Source organism: Dermacentor andersoni, chromosome 4 (assembly GCF_023375885.2).
Source record: "Dermacentor andersoni chromosome 4, qqDerAnde1_hic_scaffold, whole genome shotgun sequence".
Taxonomy (NCBI): domain Eukaryota; kingdom Metazoa; phylum Arthropoda; class Arachnida; order Ixodida; family Ixodidae; genus Dermacentor; species Dermacentor andersoni.
In genome coordinates, this window is record NC_092817.1 from 66,323,757 (window position 1) to 66,343,172 (window position 19,416).

At 48.1% G+C, this 19,416-nt stretch overlaps 1 protein-coding gene across 4 annotated transcripts in view; it reads right to left on the reverse strand.

The window, feature by feature from the left end:
• Positions 1-19,416, reverse strand: part of pum (pumilio) — a 119,931-nt gene that overhangs the window by 95,183 nt on the left and 5,332 nt on the right. For all 4 annotated transcript variants that reach the window (XM_055073876.2, XM_055073875.2, XM_055073874.2 and 1 more), the window contains exons 3-5: positions 17,320-17,394; positions 15,872-16,004; positions 9,555-9,754 (exon numbers count right to left, since the gene is read on the reverse strand). In XM_055073876.2, the coding sequence (XP_054929851.2) occupies positions 9,555-9,754; positions 15,872-16,004; positions 17,320-17,394 (408 nt within the window). The remainder of the gene's footprint in view (positions 1-9,554; positions 9,755-15,871; positions 16,005-17,319; positions 17,395-19,416) is intronic.

The window sequence follows — 19,416 nt, forward strand, 5'->3', positions numbered from 1 at the left end:
GAAATGTTATGCTGTCTCTGCTCTAGGTCTATACATGTCATTGGTCAGCAAGAGCACTTCAATGAGTAATTTTTGATCAGCATTTAAGTTGGGACAAACACGTAGAACGCGTGGCAACAAGTATGGCAAAAGCATGCGGTGCGCTTTGTAGGCTTCGAGATGTTCTTCCCTTAAAACTACGGCTATTGCTGTATAACACCATATTTATTTCTCATGCAAATTATTGTAGTCTTGTATGGGGGACAACGTCACAAAAAAATATTCAGACATTATCTCTTTTACAAAAAAAAGCATTGCGCCATGTTGCTTGTATTTCTTACGGCAGTCATACAAGTACACTCTTTTCTAAGTTTCACATTCTTCCATTTCATTACAATTATCAGTTTAATCTTGCTATGAAATATAAACAAAGCGTAAAACGAGGCCACACGGGATTTACTGGTCTTTGCAATCTAAGCAAACCTCATCACCTCAACTACGACATTCGGGAGCGAGAAACTTGGGCCGTGCCTTTTTCGCGGACTAATCATGGAAAGGACCGACTACCGTGCCGCATATCGGTATTACTGAACAGTTTTGAAAAAGAAAACATGGATCTTGGGACTGTTTCACGTCGAATTTTGAAGGAATATTTCATTAGTCGTGCGACTGCATGCGATTAGTGTATGTCGTATTTGCATATCCTTTTCTTGGTTGTAACTTAAGGGGGGAAGCGGGGATCAGATCGCGATTTTCGCGAAAAAAATCGATTTTTGAAAAGTACGCTTTTCAGAATCTACAGCATCATTTCTATCTTGTACTGAAATATTTCACCGAAAAACAAACTCTAAGCACTTAAAATAAATATATTTGTCGGTGCCGGCGTCCACAAATCCGCCCGAAATCGCGAAAAAGCCGCGAAGTTCAACGCGCGACTGCTCGGCTTTCCCGCCACGGAGCACCGCCATTTTGGTATCGTTGGAAAGCCCGACTCTTTGACTCTTTGTCCCAGCCCTTCCCTTCCTTCCCTGCCAGCCAGCAAGCGCACAAAAAAGAAAAACAGGAGAGTGGCAGCACGGAGCAGCCAATGGCTGCCGTGCCCCGATTGGCTCTGCGCCGCGGCTCGTTGTAAGGCGCCTCCTCATTGGTCGACGCCGCGCCATAATGGCGGCCGAGGCAAGGAGCGCAAGGAGCGTCTGCTTTTGTCCGCTGCTGGGAAGCCTTTCTGGACTTTCCTTCTCTTGTGTTTCGAGGACGTCGGCCACGTGCAATGGATCCGCGCACGTTCGAAAAGAAGTACCGGACGAAGCATGCCTACGGGAAGCGGAAACGCAAGCCCGGCACAGCAAGGAAGAAGCGGCGATTGTCAGCAGGTGGTTCGCCCGAGCCGAGCGTCCGTTCAGAATCGGCGGAGTACGCGCCCAACGTGCTGTGCGATCTCTCGCCCAACGTGCTGCGGGATCTTGCGCCGAGTCGAGCACCAGCCAGCGATAGTGAGACGAACCATGATCTTTTGCCGTCGAAGCGCGGGCGCAGTGTTACTTCACCGGTGACGATCGACATGCCAGTGAGTCTCGCCGTACGCGAGCGTCCCGTCGCAAGTTCGTCCAGCACAGATTACGGAGTGAGCTTGCAGCGGTCATCGCCGCCCGACTGCAGAGCATCGGAGACGCGCTTCCGCGGTGTGTCGTTCAACGCCGAGATGTCTCCGCAGCCAACAACCGCCAGTGAAGGCAGTCCCATGCCATCGACGAGTTCCGGCGCTTCGACGGAGCTGCAACGCGGGCGCACGCTCGCTGCCGCGGATGCGCCGGCGGCCGACCTTGCCGCTCATCGCAGTGTTGACTGTTCGCCCAGTGAACGTCGCACTATTCAAGCTCACCTGGAAACACGATTTGTGTCCGCGGAAACTGCAGAACTGCAAGCGTCGAGAGTTCGCGAATCGCTTCGCGCGGTTTCAGCAACGGAGCGCAAGTTCGGGCTGACTGGCTCACAGGAAAATGCCATTCCCGCACCTCCAGAAGAGGAGTTTATGCTTGTTCAAGTTGCTGCTTTGAACTCGCTGATTGGTTCCCCGCTTTGCCCAACTTGTCAGCAGCCCGGCCTAGCAGTGCACCGCGAGACTGAACTGGGACTAGCTGTGAAGATGGTACTTTCATGCATTTCCTGTGGTAGTACCCTACAGTCTGAGTGGTCCTCACAAAGGAAGAGCGGCTCTAGAGCTTTCGAGGTCAACATCAGAGCTATGCAAGCAATAAAGAGCATTGGGAAAGGACCAACTGCTCTTAATGACTTCTGGGCCACCATGAATGTCTCGCATCGTGGGTTACACCACAAAACATATGATGGGCACCTCAAAAAGACTTTCAAGCCTGCCGCAGCGGCAGCTGCACACAACATCTTCACAGATGCTGTAGAGGCAGTGAAAAAGGTGTACACTGAAATGGAGACAACATTTTCAAAGAACATTACAGTAGTGTATGATGGCACATGGTTGACACGCGGCCACAGCTCCCATACCGGCGTAGGCTGTATAATTGATTTCCATACAGGGCTTGTGTTGGACTGCATAGTTCTGTCCAACTTCTGCCTTGGGTGCAGCCGACAGCCAGCAGAAAGTGACCCCAACTATGCTGAATGGAAGCAGCAACACCAGTGCCAGAAAAACACTGATGTGAATTCTGGAAGAATGGAGGTTGAGGCTGCACTACAGCTCTTCAGGCGCTCCTTGAGCAGAAATGATCTACGTTACACAAACATAGTTTGTGACGGGGACAGCCGCATGTTTCGCACTCTATGTGATGAAGAAGTTTATGGTTTTGTGCAGCTATCTAAAGAGGACTGCATAAATCATGTTAAAAAACGAATGGGGGCTGCACTTCGCTCTTTGGTGGCCAAGGCAAAGAAAGGAGAGCCACTAGGTGGAAAGGGGGGCCTGACACAGCAGCTCATCAAAAAACTGACAAACTACTATGGCCTTGCTCTGCGGAACCACTCGGAAGTCGAGGAAATGCAAAGGGCAGTAATGGCAACGTACTACCACATCACATCAACAGATGATGAGCCCCATCATGAGCTGTGTCCCCCTGGCCCCCTTAGCTGGTGCAACCACCGGTCAGCTGAGGCAGAAGGGCAGCCAGCACCAGCTCACAAGTACAAGCTTTCAGCTAAAGTTGCTGAAGCACTCCTGCCTGTGTACCAGCGCCTCTCAGACCCTCAGTTGCTGGCCCGGTGCAGAGGAGGCAAAACTCAAAACGCGGCTGAGAGTCTCCATTCAGTGATATGGTCACTAGTATCAAAAGACCAGCATGCCTCACTGTTTGCTGTGGAAACAGCAGTGCACGAGGCAATTTCAAAGTACAACTCGGGCAGTCTGAAAGCTTATTCAGACCTGTGCACAACATTGGGCCTGCGCCCTGGTGCCCTCTCTCTTCAGCGGGCTGTCGAGAAAGACTCCCAGCGAATGAAGAAGGCACACAAAGTCCATCTCCTGAAAGGACAGAGGGCTAAGAAGTCACCTGCTGCCAAGGACACCAAATTCTACAATGCAGGAGCATTCTAGACAGTGTGTGCCAGTATGGAACTTTGAGGCTTGTTTTCTCAAAAGTTTGTTTTGAGCTTATCACCTCGCTCGTGGAAAGCATAGCACGGCAATGGGAGCACGGATTTTAATCCTGTTTGTTTTGCTGCAATTGGTGAAGTGTGCCTTATGTCAAGACAGTCTCAGATTTACCATTTAGGCTCACCATTTTTTTATTACACAATAATTGGAGCATGATACATTCTAAACATAAAGAGAAGGTGCATACTATATCGTTTAGAAGAAGAGCAGAGAAATTTAAAAAGAAATTAAGAGAATCTTGACTTAGACTATACTTCTTAGTAACTATTAAAAACATTTACAGACCCATAACCCATTTTGCTGTCACGCTAGGCTTTCCACGAGCAAGCAACATGTGAGCAATATATAAATAATGATAAAATAAAAACTACTGAAGATATGATTGTGAAACTTTGCAGCTGTCTGTTTGATGCTATTTCGAACCTGTATGCCAAATTTCATCACTCTAAGATAAAAAATGAAAAAGTTAGTTCCGATCCCCTCATCCCCCCTTAAGTATGGAATTCTTTTTGTATTGTCTTGTATGTGAAAGTGCTTTTATATATTGTTATGTAATTGGAGAAATGTATTGTTTCACCACGTTACATAAATCTGTATTTTTCTGTTAAGAGAAGGCATGTTTTGCTGGTAAAAAAAAAGAAAAATGTTGGTTATAGTGTGTTTTCAAAAACGCATGTTATCATTCCCTTAGACATGTTTTTCAAGATGTATTTTATGTACCGGTGTATTGTTGCTTGAAAAGTGTTCACGAACTGTCTGCTGCCAAATACTGTAGGGGCAGGGGCCTTTGTCAAGCCGCTTAAAATAGCGGCTTTTTGCTCCTGTCCTAGCATTTGTACATCTAAAGTTGAATGCTGAAATAAAGGAATGGAATGGAATGTGGAGCAATGATAAAACCACTGATTACCGTATTTACTCTATTTTAATGCACCGTCGATTGCAAAGCGCACTCGTTTACCATGACCAAAAACAGAGAAAAATTCTGCCCTCGATTGTAACGCACACCCATTTGCCGTGACCTACAAAAAGAATCCTTTACAGTGCCACGCACCTCATTCCTTCACACAGAAATACAGGTTTCTCTCATTTGGAAAAACAAACATTTACTCCCAATGCACTAAAGTTGCAATGAATAATAATAAAAAAAAAATCACAGTTTCACCCGAAAGGTGAAGCATCGATTGCGATTGAAAATTAGTAGACAGCTGTACGAAGTAAGCATAGCAGTTTTATTGGCCTTATAACCTCATAAACATTCAATTACAGTGAAAGCTCGTTAATTCGGAAAACCCGATAATTCGACCTTCGCGCCTGGTCCCTACAATTATATATAGGAGTCTATGGGACGAAACTCTCGTTAATTCGGACGGATTCCCGCCCACCTCGGATAATTCGCACGATTTCGGGCAGCCACCGAGGCTCAAAAACAAAAATACGGCAAACGCGGCACAAAAGTGATACCCAAACCAACGCCTCGTTGCCCAAACGCAGCATCGCCATTGACATCAAGTGGCTGAAACTTGGCCAATCCAATCCAATTGGCTCGACTCGTGGCTGGATGGGTGCTTTTCCTTGTTTTTGCACTTTCTGCATGTGCCGGCGTTATCGACGGGGCCATTTTGTCGCTTTGTTGCTGTTGGTGCGCTACATCCTTGCACGCTGTTTTGCCGAGGACCGCTGGATTTAGCGCAGCTGTTATTGAACTTTATTGGTGCTTTTCTGCTGTGCGCCCGTGTCGCTGCATTCTCCGCCGATGGCAACGCCGGCGAAGTGGCCGAAATACGAGGCGAAGGACTTGGCTGCCAAGGTGGAAATTTTTCGGGCCCTGAAGGACGGACTCTCTCGACAAGAAGCCATGAAGAAGTACGACGTGAAAAGAAGTACCTTGAGCACGTATGTGAAAAATGAAGAACAGATTCTTCAGGCGTTTGAAAGCGAGAAGTTTCAAGTGTCACAAAAGCGTCTGCGAACAGCAGCTCATCCAGAGTTGGAAGAGGCTTTGCTTCGGTGGGTGGTCGACTCGCGTAATGCAAATCTGCCATTGAGTGGACCCCTCATCATGGTGCAAGCCGAGAGGTTTGCACTGATGATGCATATCGATGCATTCAAGGCATCGGAAGGGTGGTGTGCGTGCTTCAGAGAGCGACATGGCCTCGTTTTTAAGACTGTGTGCGGCGAAAGAGGCGCTGTCAACGAAGACGTTGCCAACAACTGGAAAAACGCTCAGCTGCTCGAACACATCGCCGCCTATGATCCAAATGACATATTTAATGCTGATGAAACAGCCCTTTTCTTTAAGGCTTTGTCAGACAAGACTGTGACCATGAAAGGAGATCCGTGCATCGGTGGCAAAAGATCCAAGGAATTCGTCACCATTCTTTTAGCCGCCAACATGACAGGAACAGAGCGCTTGCCGCTTGTCGTCATTGGAAAGGCACAAAAGCCACGGTGCTTTAAGAACATGCCTGCTCTTCCGGTGGAATACCAAGCGAATAAAAAGGCCTGGATGACGTCGAAAATTTTTCGTGGCTGGATGCAGAAGTTAGACCGACAGTTTTCCGCAAAGAACCGCAAAGTGTTAATGGTGCTGGACAATTGTAGTGCGCATAACAGTGTCACCGGACTAAACAACATAGAAGTTGTTTTCTTACCACCGAACACAACATCGGCCCTCCAGCCGATGGACCAAGGCATAATTCAGTATGTCAAGACCAAATACCGCAGGCGTGTGCTGGAACGGATGCTCCTGTGCCATGAAGTCGGCAAGCAGTACGACGTGAATCTTTTGAGCGTGGCCAACATTCTTGCCTACGTTTGGCACAACACGCCCGCACACGTCGTCGCCAACTGTTTTAGACACAGTGGCTTCGTTGTGCGTGAGCCTGGCGATGATGCAGTGGCCGAAGTGTCGCTAGATGACAATGGAAATGACTGCGAGGATTTTGGAGGAGTTCTGCCGGATGCGGTGACACTCGCTGATTACGTTGGCATTGATGACGACGTTGTTACAGCCGGCTCGCTTACCGAATAAGAAATTGTCAGGGACGTGCTGCACGGCGAAGATTCTGAGGAGGAAGAGGAGCCGCGAGAGGAGCAGCCTCGGCCCCCTTGCACTGTGAAGGAAGCCGCGGAGGCCCTCGCTGTGTTGGAAGAATTTTGTTGGGACACTGCAGACAGCATGCGAGCTGCTAAGCACCTGGAAGGACTTCGTAAAATAGTATCCGCGCGGGTTTCTGCTGGAAAGCAGACGAGCATCCTCGATTACTTTGCGCAGTAAAGGTTTGTTGATGAGTCGTGCATTTATTGTTTTTGTTGTCCGCTCGATAATTCGGACATTCGGTTAATTCGGACATAATTTACGGTCCCTAGAAGTCCGAATTAACGAGCTTTTACTGTACTAACAAAATTATAAGCCTGGTGTCGCACATGCACAAGCAAACATGAACGCGTCTCACTTGACCACGTGCTGCCTCTCGCTTCAACCCGAACTAAGCGACGAGAACACAGCGCGATGCGTCTAGACTCTGTCCCCATCGCAGATTGCTTTCAAGATAGGGGCCGCACAACCGTGCCATACGCAACAGCTGCCAGAGTAGAACGCCTCTCCTGTTTGCGCCAGCCCCACACAAGTTTCCAGAACTTCGAACACCCATGATGCAGCCTGATTTCCATCAGTCTCCACACACGTGATCACTTTCCTTTTAAATACGGCATCAAGATGAACTTGGCGTGTCTTCAGAGTCGGCACTTCCATGCTGATAGAGCAAATACAGAAAACAGGAAGACAGATGGTGGACTAATTTAAGCACACATACTACAGCACATGAAGAAAATTTTCTACCGTGCTCAAGCAGTGCAATCATGTTCTGTTATCCTCTCAATCCTGCCTCGGTGCTTGTGGTTGTGGCACCGACTTATACCGCTTATCAGGTGTCCTCATGCAAAACTCGCAAAATCGTCCGTTGCGCAAAACGAGAAACGCAGCAGCTCACGTGCGAGACCGTCGCCGGAAGCACCACTCTGCGAAAATGCAAGAAAGAGAGAGAGACAAAAGAGAAAAAAAAAAAGCGAGAGTCTGCGAGTTATTCATCTCCCGATCCTCCGGCTCCACTAGGAATTTCAGCAAACAACATGAACAACGTGGCACAGGGCGTGCACTGGTGTGATATTGGATGCCACGACAGTGGCACTCACCTTTCTACGCAATTGTCCGTGCAGCACCACATGCATTACGCATATTTCAACAATTTGAAATGATCTATGATTATCATGGGAACGGTGTGGGGATGCGCGACTCTCACGCGTCCCCTGATATGTTGTTTTCCCGCACGGCTCGCGTGGCCTGGCGCCCGCAGCGGTCAGAGTGGTTGAGGCGCAGTACGAGAGATGGCGCGAGTGTTGTGCTGCTAACGCCGCCGACAGGCGGGGTTACTTGGGCGCCGAAAGACAAGGCGCTTGCTCTTGGGTTCGCGACAGCAAGCAGTGCGGACGTGCCGTGCCGTGCGTGCGCCGATCCATGCTTCTGCGAGACCGTCTCGCGAGGCCGCCTTCAAACGCGCCACCGTTCGCGTGACCGTACGCGCGAACGACCAGGCATTGGGATCCAGCATGGGGTGAACATATTCGCTCGCTATCCAGTCGCGGTGAGTCGGACTTCTAGATTTGTCGCAACTCGGCTAGCAGGCATAGATCTATGAAAGGTGCAATAAATGCCCTTGTGATTGTTTGCACTACTGTGTTGTCGTTCCTTTGTCCCAAGAGCACGGAGGACAACCCCACAACGGCTACTGAAGCGTTCCTGTAGATGTTCACGTGACCTGACTCAGCAAGAATGCTGCATCATGTGCTGCTGCGACGCAATGTTGCAAAGGACCGGCAGTTACTACGCCTTTACCAGAAGATCATGATTCGGTGTCACTTCTTTTACATGTTGCCAATCGCCGATAATGGTTTGTGGTAATGTTCTACCTTTCGAGCATAGCATTATTTTTTTCCCCGAAGCGACATAGATAACAAGTTTACAGCTCTTGTGTGAGTGATGCACAGCAGTAATGCCGATACCCCGGTGTCCGAGACATTTGCCGAATGGTGGCATGTCACAGTAGTTTCCAAAGTTTATGCTTCTGGCCAACTTGAACGCCTTGCTTTTGCGTTTTAACATGATATTTTCAAGCCCACCATGTAAATCCGAGGCTAGTCTTGTAACAGGTTGCTCGTAGCTACTAAAGGAGACCATTGTGCACCTACAAATGGCAAGCAAGCTCATGTCACGTGCACCGAGTGACGAATAGGAGGGCGTTGTAGTACCTTCTTTTGCAGCGCATTTTCTAAGTGGCCAATGGCTGAATGGGGCCCGTTCTGGCGGGAATTTGAAGGGAAAAGTCGCCTCTTTCAAATGAGACCAAGATGTCCGCGCTAGCCGTTTCATCGCATGTTTCATATGCCGTTTCAGCGCAAGTTCCACCTGAAATTCAGCTAGTACATGTCGTATAAGGCGTCACTGCGGCTAAAATACTGATGTTATCGGTATGGAATTAACAATATAGATGCAATAATAGCTGTACATTCCAAAAATGCAATAAACAAATCGAGTTCTTTTTTAGATTTTTGGTCGCCACAACCCGTGTCCCCCTTTAAAGGGAGTCTACCGTATTTACATTGCTAGACTGTTAGTAGCGACCAGGGATATAATCACTGCAGGCAGGCTGTAGGCAGGAGAGTGTCCCCCCCCCTTAACGCAGCTGGCAGCCAGTGCTATCGGAATACCCTCAGCTTTCGCTTCCTTCTCTTTCACTTCTAGGAAAAGCAGCCGGCTTTTCAGATGAGGCAAGGTATCTGCCACTTAGACCCAGAATGCCTCCAAATATGGTGCACTTGGATTCAGACCATTACAGCTACCATCTGAAAATGCCATAAAGAAGACACAGCCAGCGAGGTAAGAGGCGATCCTCACCGGGGGTCCAACGTGCATGCGGCCAACCATGCGTGAGTCGAGATCCTTGATGGTGGGCGAGCTCCCCAGCACGTACTCAACCATCTTGACACCCAGGCCCGAGGTCTCAGAGGAGCGTGGCGACAACATGGAGGCACCCTCGCTGCCAGGGTAGGAACCACTTCGTCGCTGAACCATGATCGGCTGTGACACGGCATGCTCTGCACAAGTACGAAGGCCTCACACTCAGCATGGTGTTGTTTTTTACAAGGTTCAAGAAATCACACAATACACCAGAACACCGTGAATTCAAAGCGCGCCGCCATATTGGTGAGCGCCGAAGTAGCAGGCCTGGGCTGCCAAACCGGGAGATGCGACCCGGCGCAAGCGAAACTTGGGCTTTTTAGCTGGCCGAAAGGCGTGTTTCGCGTTTTTTCTAACCTGTCATTTTCGCTGTCTCGATTCAATCAAACTTCCAGACCTCACGTAGGTCCTCAATGGCCACACTGAGTGCTGTGCAGACTGCAGAAGCGAATACATCAGGTAAGTACGCTATTATGTTTGTACAAACCGCGTGCTATATGCTAGAACATGTGTAAGCTGTAATATCTCCGTATTTTTGGCACGTAACCTGTGAAGGAATATACAGCACTGTGTTGATGCCATATATTATTAAAGTTGCGCGATAAAGTTTTATGAAAATTCAACTTTTCAACATGCATCACGCGGAAAAATTTTGCCCGGGCGTATGCTTTGCAACGAGTTTCGCGGAGAGTGGTGTTTCTCCCATAAGTGCTCAGAAGCATGCGGTAAATTCCTCAGCGTCACCTATTCTCCTTGCATAAGCGCGGTACATCAGACACATTTTCTCACGCCTGCGGAGCTCGTGCTGTATCAGTCACGCCGGATTATACTATTCTCGCGCCTTCCGGCGCTCTAGTTTCAAAATAGCCTCACTGATTTTCCCGGAGTAGCAGTAGGGGGCGTTGTAGAGACAGGTCCTGCTCTCCTGGAACAGTATCTTCACTCGTGCCGGTCTTTTCGATTTGTGCTCTCCATGACTTTTCAAATGCATTTTTAATTGTGCCCTTTGAGTTAAAATGCTTTGAAAGCATGCTATTGCCGAGCATCACCTGCGATACTCACTCGTGCATTTTTACTGGGTTGCTAGTTCTTCCTATTCACTGCAGCTAGCCACCGGTGGCGCAGCTTGGCGTTCTTCGTTGCGGATGGAAATCGGTGCAAACTGAAAACACCACACCGGCACAGTTCCCTACGTGTGTTGTGCTCTTTGCAAACAGCGCTAAGTAACCTGCTCCTTCTGCGCTGGTTGTTTTGGCATCCAAACACGACGCAATGCCGCCCAGATGCCTTCTTGTACTTTGGATCTGCGTGAACGGGCACATTTCCGCACTTTGGAGTCCTACAGCTGGCGCTTGCCATGTGCATTGGTCGCTGACGAACACACTTTGGCAGCCCAGTACAAGATGGCGCTGGCCGACCGGGCAACCCGGGTGCGAGAGTATGCGTTCGGTTAGTCTGGGTGCGAGGCTATCGTGTTCTGGTCAATAGCCAGTAGCTAGATCAGTTCCGTGTATAATTCCGTACCAACCAGCTCAATTCCACATACTTCCAATACCCACAGTAGTGTGTACAGTCAAACCCACTAAGAATATCCAAGTGCCACGAAAATTCCATTGTTATAACCGGGTTGCATGAAAAATTAAAATAGCAGGATGGCAGAGCTGTTGTGAGAAAAGTATAATGGCGGGGAGGCCAGTGCCCCTCCCCACCACCTTCCTCCATTCGGCTGCTGATTGTGTTCACTTGTTTAACTGCTGCCTGGGCCCTCCGATCACATGTAACAAGCCGTGGCTCTCAGCATCAAAGAATGGCCCTGCTATAAAAACTGCAAAGAGGTGTCACGGGTGTCAAGCGATATGCGAGTACCGCCGAGGCATCACTTTGGTGGCCCCATAAGAGGCCTTTTAAATATTGCGAGAACGCTGCCGCAGCAGCTGGTCAGCTTGAGAAATCCAGAAGAAACGCTGAGGTGGGATCGTTACAAGCATGTTGACACATACTTCTCACTGGCTTGCACGAGAAAACCCCACGTCCCTCAGCCTTGCATGCTTTACACGAAGCATGCCGATATCCTTCTCCAAGGCATCCAGGTGCTCCCTGTAGTGCAGAGGAAGGTTACTCGCGAAAACGAAGCTCCGGAGTGACTGCATCATCTATCGCGTCATCGCTGCTGTAGTCGCCATCGCTATTTGATGCAAGCACGTTCGCGACGATCGCCTCATCAGTTAGAAGCACTTAGTTTCCAAATCTACAGCATGTGCGCTTTCTTTTCACCAGTAACGTCGTGCATTGCCGATAATCAGCGGGCACATCAGCCATCTTCCGTTTCAGCGACGAGAAACAGCGTGGCCAGAAATGATTTCGACGCAAATAACGAAGACCAACGCACGCGATTAAGCTGTTTGCAGAACTGTGCTGAATGAGGAGCCAGCGAGCAACCTGCGAGCTGTGCAGTTGGCCAGGTTCATTCGTGTTTCGGAGGGTGGGGCGGCGTAGAGCTGTGGGCGCAGCCAAGCTGTGCGCGCAGCTCATTCGTGTTCGGAGTGGGGGGGGGGGGACAAGAGAGAGGCGCGCTGAGATGACTAGAAAATGAGTGTGCAGTGGCTGTTAGAGCAGCGGCCCATCGTGCAGCAGCTCGAATTTCCCGTTTTCTTTTTTACTTTTCCAGGATTTCGCATTTCACTACCGTTTGGCTCGGACACCCAGCAGCCAAACTTTATCGTTATAACCGATAATGCGGCATTGGTGCATTGTAGTAAGCGGATTATTTCACCATGGAAAACATACAAAAGTTGAGGGAGGGTGCAGCAGCTTCTCATTGTTATAACTGAAATATTGTTAAAACAGGTATTGTTATAAGTAGGTTCGACTGTATAAAGTACTCTGACCACTGATCACACGGCATAAAACACACAGCCAGACCATTCTTTATAATTTGACAAAACTACATTTATTTAATCATGCACAAATGACTTCAATATTGTTTTGTGCCAATAAACCCTGCAGCTCACGAGAACAGTGAGCAGAAATCAACTTCCAGCATGGGCATCAATCACAATGCCCTATAGCACCAAAGGTCATCTGTTAAAGGGAAGCTGAAGAGTCTGTCGAATTCAATAAGACGCTCATATACCGATGCGGGAACCTTATAAATCATGCACGTAAAATTTAGGGCAGGATTTTTCACTTAGAAACGACGTAATCGCCGGTTAAAATTGCACTGTTGCTCCGCCCCCCCCGTCAAGCCCCGCGTGCTGCTCTTGACGCTGACGATGCGAGCGGAGACTGGAAACCGCGGCGTAGTGACGTCAGCACTGGTGTTCCGCTTCTTCGCAGTCTCCGCGACCGTGCCTGACCGCGCTTCTTTCTGCGTGCATGCCGTCATAATCTGCCTCGCTGGAGCCTGCATTCCTTTGTTTGGGTGTACGTAGAGTGGTAGTTGACGTGCGCAGCATCAATTGAAGTGGTGGGCCGATCATGCCGGCGTTCTGTGCAGCCTACGGCTGCACGAACGCCAGCGGCCGCGACGATGTTCCATTACTTCCCACAAGACAAGAAGCTTGCAGCTAAGTGGGAGGTTGCTGTGAATCGAAAGAATTTGAAGCGCTCAAGGACAACAGTGCTGTGCTCTAACCACTTCCGAGACGACAATTACTACCCGAGTTTATCAATAATGCGTGAATGAGTGAGAGTACGACTTTCTGCTAGCAGGCTTTCTAAACGCAGCGCGTAAAGGTTGGGGGAATGAACGCACAAAGGCGAGACGGGTGCAGGCGGACGGATGGTAACTGGTTTTGGGAGACCTTATGAATACACGAACTCGTCCAAACCTGGATTTTGATTTATTGCTGGCTCCTTCATGTTAGCATGCTGAACGGAAGGTACATGTTCATCTCCCACCCTTGACGCAGGTTTCGTCGCAAACCACCGTTAATTTTCCATTCGCACGTGTGTTGTGAAACAGCCAACATGCAGCTACCATAATGCAGTGCAAGTGTAAAGTTTTCATGTGTTTGAAAGCCGGCGCACGCCAGGAGGCTGCGCTCCTCCTCGTGCACAGAGAGAGAGCGGCTGCCTCATGTAGCCGACGGAATTCACCGCCTTTACGGCCCCGGTTACGATTAGCCTGCGGAGGGCGCGCTGATGAAGGCCACTACACGTGCTACAAGAGCCGGTGAACTTTTCCAGCGTGTAAACTGTCTGTGTAGATTGCCGACAGCTTTGGGACAGCGCACAAATGCCGACGATCGCATCCCTCCTTATGTTCCACGAGGAGGCATGCAGGAACGTAACAGTACAGTTGTTTGCCCGGAAACGAACTCACTAGATCGCTGAATACAGCTTTGCAAAAAACATACTCGCCAAAGAACATTTCTAACACGAGGAGATGCTAACACTTCGCTTTTGTTCGTGTTGAAAGTACTGCTTGCTACCAGCATCTTTTGCTTCTTGGAGAGGCCGGCTACGTATACATTTAGGGAGCAACGCCGAACTCCCCAGAGAAACGCAAGCTCTCAAAATTTACCATTACCGTCTCACCAAGCCACAGTGCCAAACCACCTTGCACCATGCTTCATGTGTGGTGGCAGCGGCCGGTCCGGACAAACACCAATGTTGACGTCAAGAGGCGCCCGACTAATCACAGGCGGGAATGAGGCGCGTGAGCTGCCCGAGTCTGCTGCTGCACTTTTCGTCGAAATAAAATCTGTTTGCGCTTTCTTTCACTCAATTTCGATGCGATATTCGAATTCGGAGGGTTGAAAGCCATTACGTACAGCTCCTCACTCATTTTTTCTGGAAAACTCTTCAGCTTCCCTTTAATGCCTCAGCACAACAGCTGCACATCACATCTATAGCCACTAAAATGAGAAAACAAAACAGAATTACACTTTTACACAATTTTTGTTTTTCGTGCTCTCTAATTTCAACGAACTGAAAGTGGTTCTTCTGGTACTGCTGGGGCGGAAGCAGCTAGTGGGGTTTTGAAGCAGCTCTGAGAGCAGAGATTTTCCATTTTGAAATAGAAGGTATGCATTTTGAAGTAGCTTGATAAAGCTCAACATGAGTGAGAGTTCCCTGTTGAATAATAGTTTGCGCTTCTTTCACATATAATAGGAACATTCTGCATGTTTCATGCAAAAATGTCCCCTAGTTCGCTGTAGTCAGATGATCTCATTAGTAGACAATCGATCCAAATCATCTACAGCCAAGCACCACCATGTACATTTCAATGCGTGCCGCCGACTGACTATCCACATTAATGCGGCAAAGATGCTGCCACTTATAGCTCGATCTTGGGGCCAATAGCACAAAAACAATCAATTTTCCCAATTTCATTGTGGCCAAGTTACAACGCCGCACCAAACGCACTCCAGGTGCTGCAGCTCGAACGAATTGCCTAGGTTTGGATTCCACGACTAAACGCTAGCCAACACATGGCCACGGCGGGTTGGTTGTCGCAGAACATGCCTGTCCCGCTAAATTTAGCGACTTCATTCAAAATTCATGCTCTGGAGCAGGCTGGTGCAGTTCGAAGGTTTCGCGCACTTCCACCCCGCTATTTACAACATGGCTAACCATAACAGAGGGCCTTTCACCTGTGGGGATGCGCGACTCTCACGCATCCCCTGATATGCTGTTTTCCCGCACGGCTCGCATGGCCTGGCGCCCGCGGCGGTCGGAGTGGTACAAGCGCGGTGCGAGAGATGGCGCGAGTGTCGCGCCATGGCGGGGTTACTCGGGCGCCGAGAGACAAGGCGCGTCCTCTTTGGTTCGAGAGCGTCGGCGGGCGCGGACGTCCGCGCGGGCGCCGTCCGATGCTTCTGCGAGACTTTCTCGCGTGGCCGCCTTCGAACGTGCCACCATTCGCGTGACTGTACACGTGAACGACCAGGCGTTGGGATCCAGCATGGGGCGAACATATTCGCTCGCTATCCGGTCGCTCGGTGAGTCAGACTTCTAGATTTGTCGCGCGCCCATCGGCATGTTTTGTGGATAGCAACTCGGCTAGCTGACATTGATCTATGAAAGGTGCAATAAATGCCCTTGTGATTGTTTGCACTACTGTGTTGTCGTTCCTTTGTCCCAAGAGTACGGAGGAGAATCCCATATCTCCCACACACCTAACTCTGCATAAGCAACACTGCAAATCATCTCAACCGAGCAATACTGTGTGCACAACAATTCTGCTCAAGTTTTGAAAGGACTGCAGAGTTGTCGCTGTCAAGAACGAAGAGGTGGAACAGGAAGCATACCAGAGGTGCTGGCATGGCCGCCAGTGCTCCATGTGGGGTCCCTCCACTGGTCTCCCAGGAAGAGGCCCTTGCTGTCCTCGGGCTTGGGGCCCGTCTCCTCCAGCGACCACAGCTTCTTGGTCGATGCGGGGATCTGCACGCCACACGAGGCTACAGTGTCACCACCACACGACACCTCCATTCCCACTCCCTCACAGTGCAGCTGCCGGCAGCTGCGTCACAAAGCAAGGCGGAAGGCCAGAGGTCTGCTGTCAACATGGCACCAGGCCCTAGCAAAACACTACCTGAAATGGGGACTCAACATGACAGAGCCAGGTTATCTGCAACTGACCTGACCGTGCGCGTGCAACCGCGCATGTCTCACTTCAGGTTCGTAAATAAAGCACCAAGTAGTGAACTCTGCAAGGAGGAACACGGGTCTTAGAAAGTCGAAAGCAGAAAAATTCTACTTTTAAAACTGACATTTGTGAAACATCTCTTTTTGTGCACTAATCCGTAATGTTCCTCACTTCATGGATTAATACTTCGAAGGCAAAATCAGTTCGTAGCACACCTACATGGTGAATCTGAGCCAAAATTTACACTAATATGGTGCTTTTTCCACAACACACAGACGCAGTTGCACACATGTTGTCGTGCTCATCTTGGTCTCGTTTGAAAGAGCGGCCCCTCATCTACAATTTCCAATTACTGCTGGCTGTCCTTGCTCATTGGATTGCTAGAGAAAAACATGTCGAGTGGTCGCATTGGCTGGCAGCACATGCGACAGCCAAAAACCATCCGTTTCGATTGGCCAAGCGGCATTCCTGCAACTGCTTCATGTATTGGTGCACACGCACGCGCAGCTCTGGCTCGACCAGTGAAGCAGTTACACTATGCATAAATTTGGGAGCAAGTGAGGTCGCCTAATGACTGAGAATTTCAATAAGTGCCTTACGAATCTGGACATCCAGGACACCGGACAGCCCGTGTCCAGTGGTGCAGTTGCCTAGCCCGCCATGACAGGCTTAACATACACAAGACCAGAGAACCAGTCAGCTGCCAACAGCATTATGGACAGTGGCCAGGTGCATCACAACCCGCAAATCTTGCAGCCACATCAGCTAGAACACGACCAGAAAAATCAGAAGCGAGACTAGTTGACGTTTGACATTACAGAAGCTATGAGTACTTTCAAGTGCAGACTACAATGTGCCAATTAGCCCTCACAGGTTTGAGACAACTGGGTCATAATCATAGCTAACGCAAGAACATAGCACATCTGCTTTATTTTAGGATAAGTGAAATGTCTGTGGCTTCTAAGGCTTTCAATTTCCTCAAGCCAAGTGCACTAGATGCCCCTGCACAATGGTAATAACAATAGCCTTACACAACACTAAGCACTACTCAACACAGATGCAAGACTCGATTAGCCAGCAGTGCAAAGCCCAATATAGAGAAAAACTCACCTCTAGTTGATGACTAGTTTCTAAGGCCAAGGCCTGAAAGTCTGTCTCCAGTTCTGGTGCTTCTGTGCCACGGGCCTGCAGCCAAAAGAAAATGGGAAGGGCGGAAAATCAATACAGAGAGAGGCCAGATCCTCACAAAGCAGGGCTGTCCGAACTGAGAGTGATGGACGAATTGCAATCACAAAAAGGACGCTTAGCACGGGCTTAAAAGGAAGGTTTAGCTCGGGCCTAACTCCAACGCGGCCTATTCAAGTATATGTAAAACGCAAAAACAATTTTTGAGATAACCCCTGGACAAATTTTAATGAAATTCATTACATTTGAAAGAGAAAGTTAAATTCTGGTGACTGCTGGAAGCAGAATTTCAATTTAGGGCCCGAATTTTTTTGAAAATTCTTTCAACAATTTTGAAATTGAAAAATAAAAAATAGAAGCATGAAGTTTACAAATTAATATATCTCTATCAGGGATAGATATGACGGCTCTGTAAACTGCATCCATTACATCATTCAAAGCAGACAAATTTGATGACAATTTGTATATTACGTGAATTTGTTACATTGTGTACAAGGGTTCTACAAAAGCTGTATTTCCATATTACTAAATTTTTTTGAGATTTATGTATAAAATATCAATTTTGTACACTTTAAATGTACTATGAGATGCAAATAACAGAATTGTGATATGATTTTTCATTGCTGAGTTACAGAGTTATAAACTTGATAGTCTCATTTTCTGAAAATTAGCAATTTTCGACAATTTTTAACAAAAGTATGACAACCTCAATCGTAAATTGGAAGCCAACAGTCATAGATTTTAAGTTTTTCTTTTAAATGCAACAAACATCGTCAAGTTTGGTGCAGTGGTTGCCGAGAAAAACGAATTCTTCTGTTACATGCATTTAGAGAGGAGCACTCGAGCTGAAGCTTCCTTTTAACACAACCTCGCAGCTTCTGTCGACAGCTCCCAACAATATCAGACTGGCAGTGAGAAAAGTAAAAACTGGTGACTTGAACCTAATTCATGCTAAATATACAACTGCAGTACCGAAACCATGCGCCAAAGGTAATTTTGAGGGCAAGCAAAAGCTTTCTGCAAGAATAACCTATGATCGAGTATACAATGTCTCACAATACGTTGGCAGCAACATGGAAGCTACAGCTGGCATCATTCAATGAGGTGCACTATCTTGTAAACGTACTATTGTCCCACCGCCATGGAGCATCGTCTCCTCTTGAAAATGCATAGCACAGCATGAAGATGATCCACCAATGGTAAAATTTCCACTCATCTTGCCCAATTCAGTGCAAGGAAGGTGAAAAGACATGTTCATGTTGAGTCAATGCCTTTAGGTAAATTTATGCGCCATCAGTTGGGTGAGCAATCTGTAAGCTTACAGCACATAGATGCAGGCATATTCTTCGGTTAAGCCTAGAAAAAATTTAGAAACAAGTTTCGTGACTTTCTCACCCTGTCCTGTGGCATTGGACAAATTAGTAAGAAGCCCTGCAGGGTCAATGTTCATTAAATGAACGCGTTTATCGCTAGTGGTGGCATTGGTGAAATGCTGCGGACAGTTAAATATTTCACTTTCTTATAATATATCTCTCAGATTTCCACTGCATGCACCACCTGTATGTACCGGACAGTAATAAGGAGAGAAATTCTCATGCGACCCCTTGAACATTTTGTGCATGCAAAACTGCATGGAAGTGGTTAAAGCACATTCTTCCCATCGGCTTTTTGAGAATTGACACGAATTTGATCTAAACGATTGTCATCACCAACGATGAAATCCATTTGCTTACACTTCAAATAGCGCTAGTTTGCCGTAAAATTCATGCCAATCATGTACCACACTATGTTACACCTTCGTCTCTTGTGTTTAAGCAATGAAACGCAGTCTTTATAATGTCAAACATGAGAAGATTATTATTTTCTCCACGAACATAGAGTCGCTACCTTTCACATTTGAGAGTGGTATTGAAACAAAACAAGAAAAAAAGGAAGGGGGGGGGATAAAGTGAGAGAATTTGTACCTTACTAGTTGGTAAAAAGAACAGACTTGAAAAGCCATTATGTCCCTGAGCTGTCTTT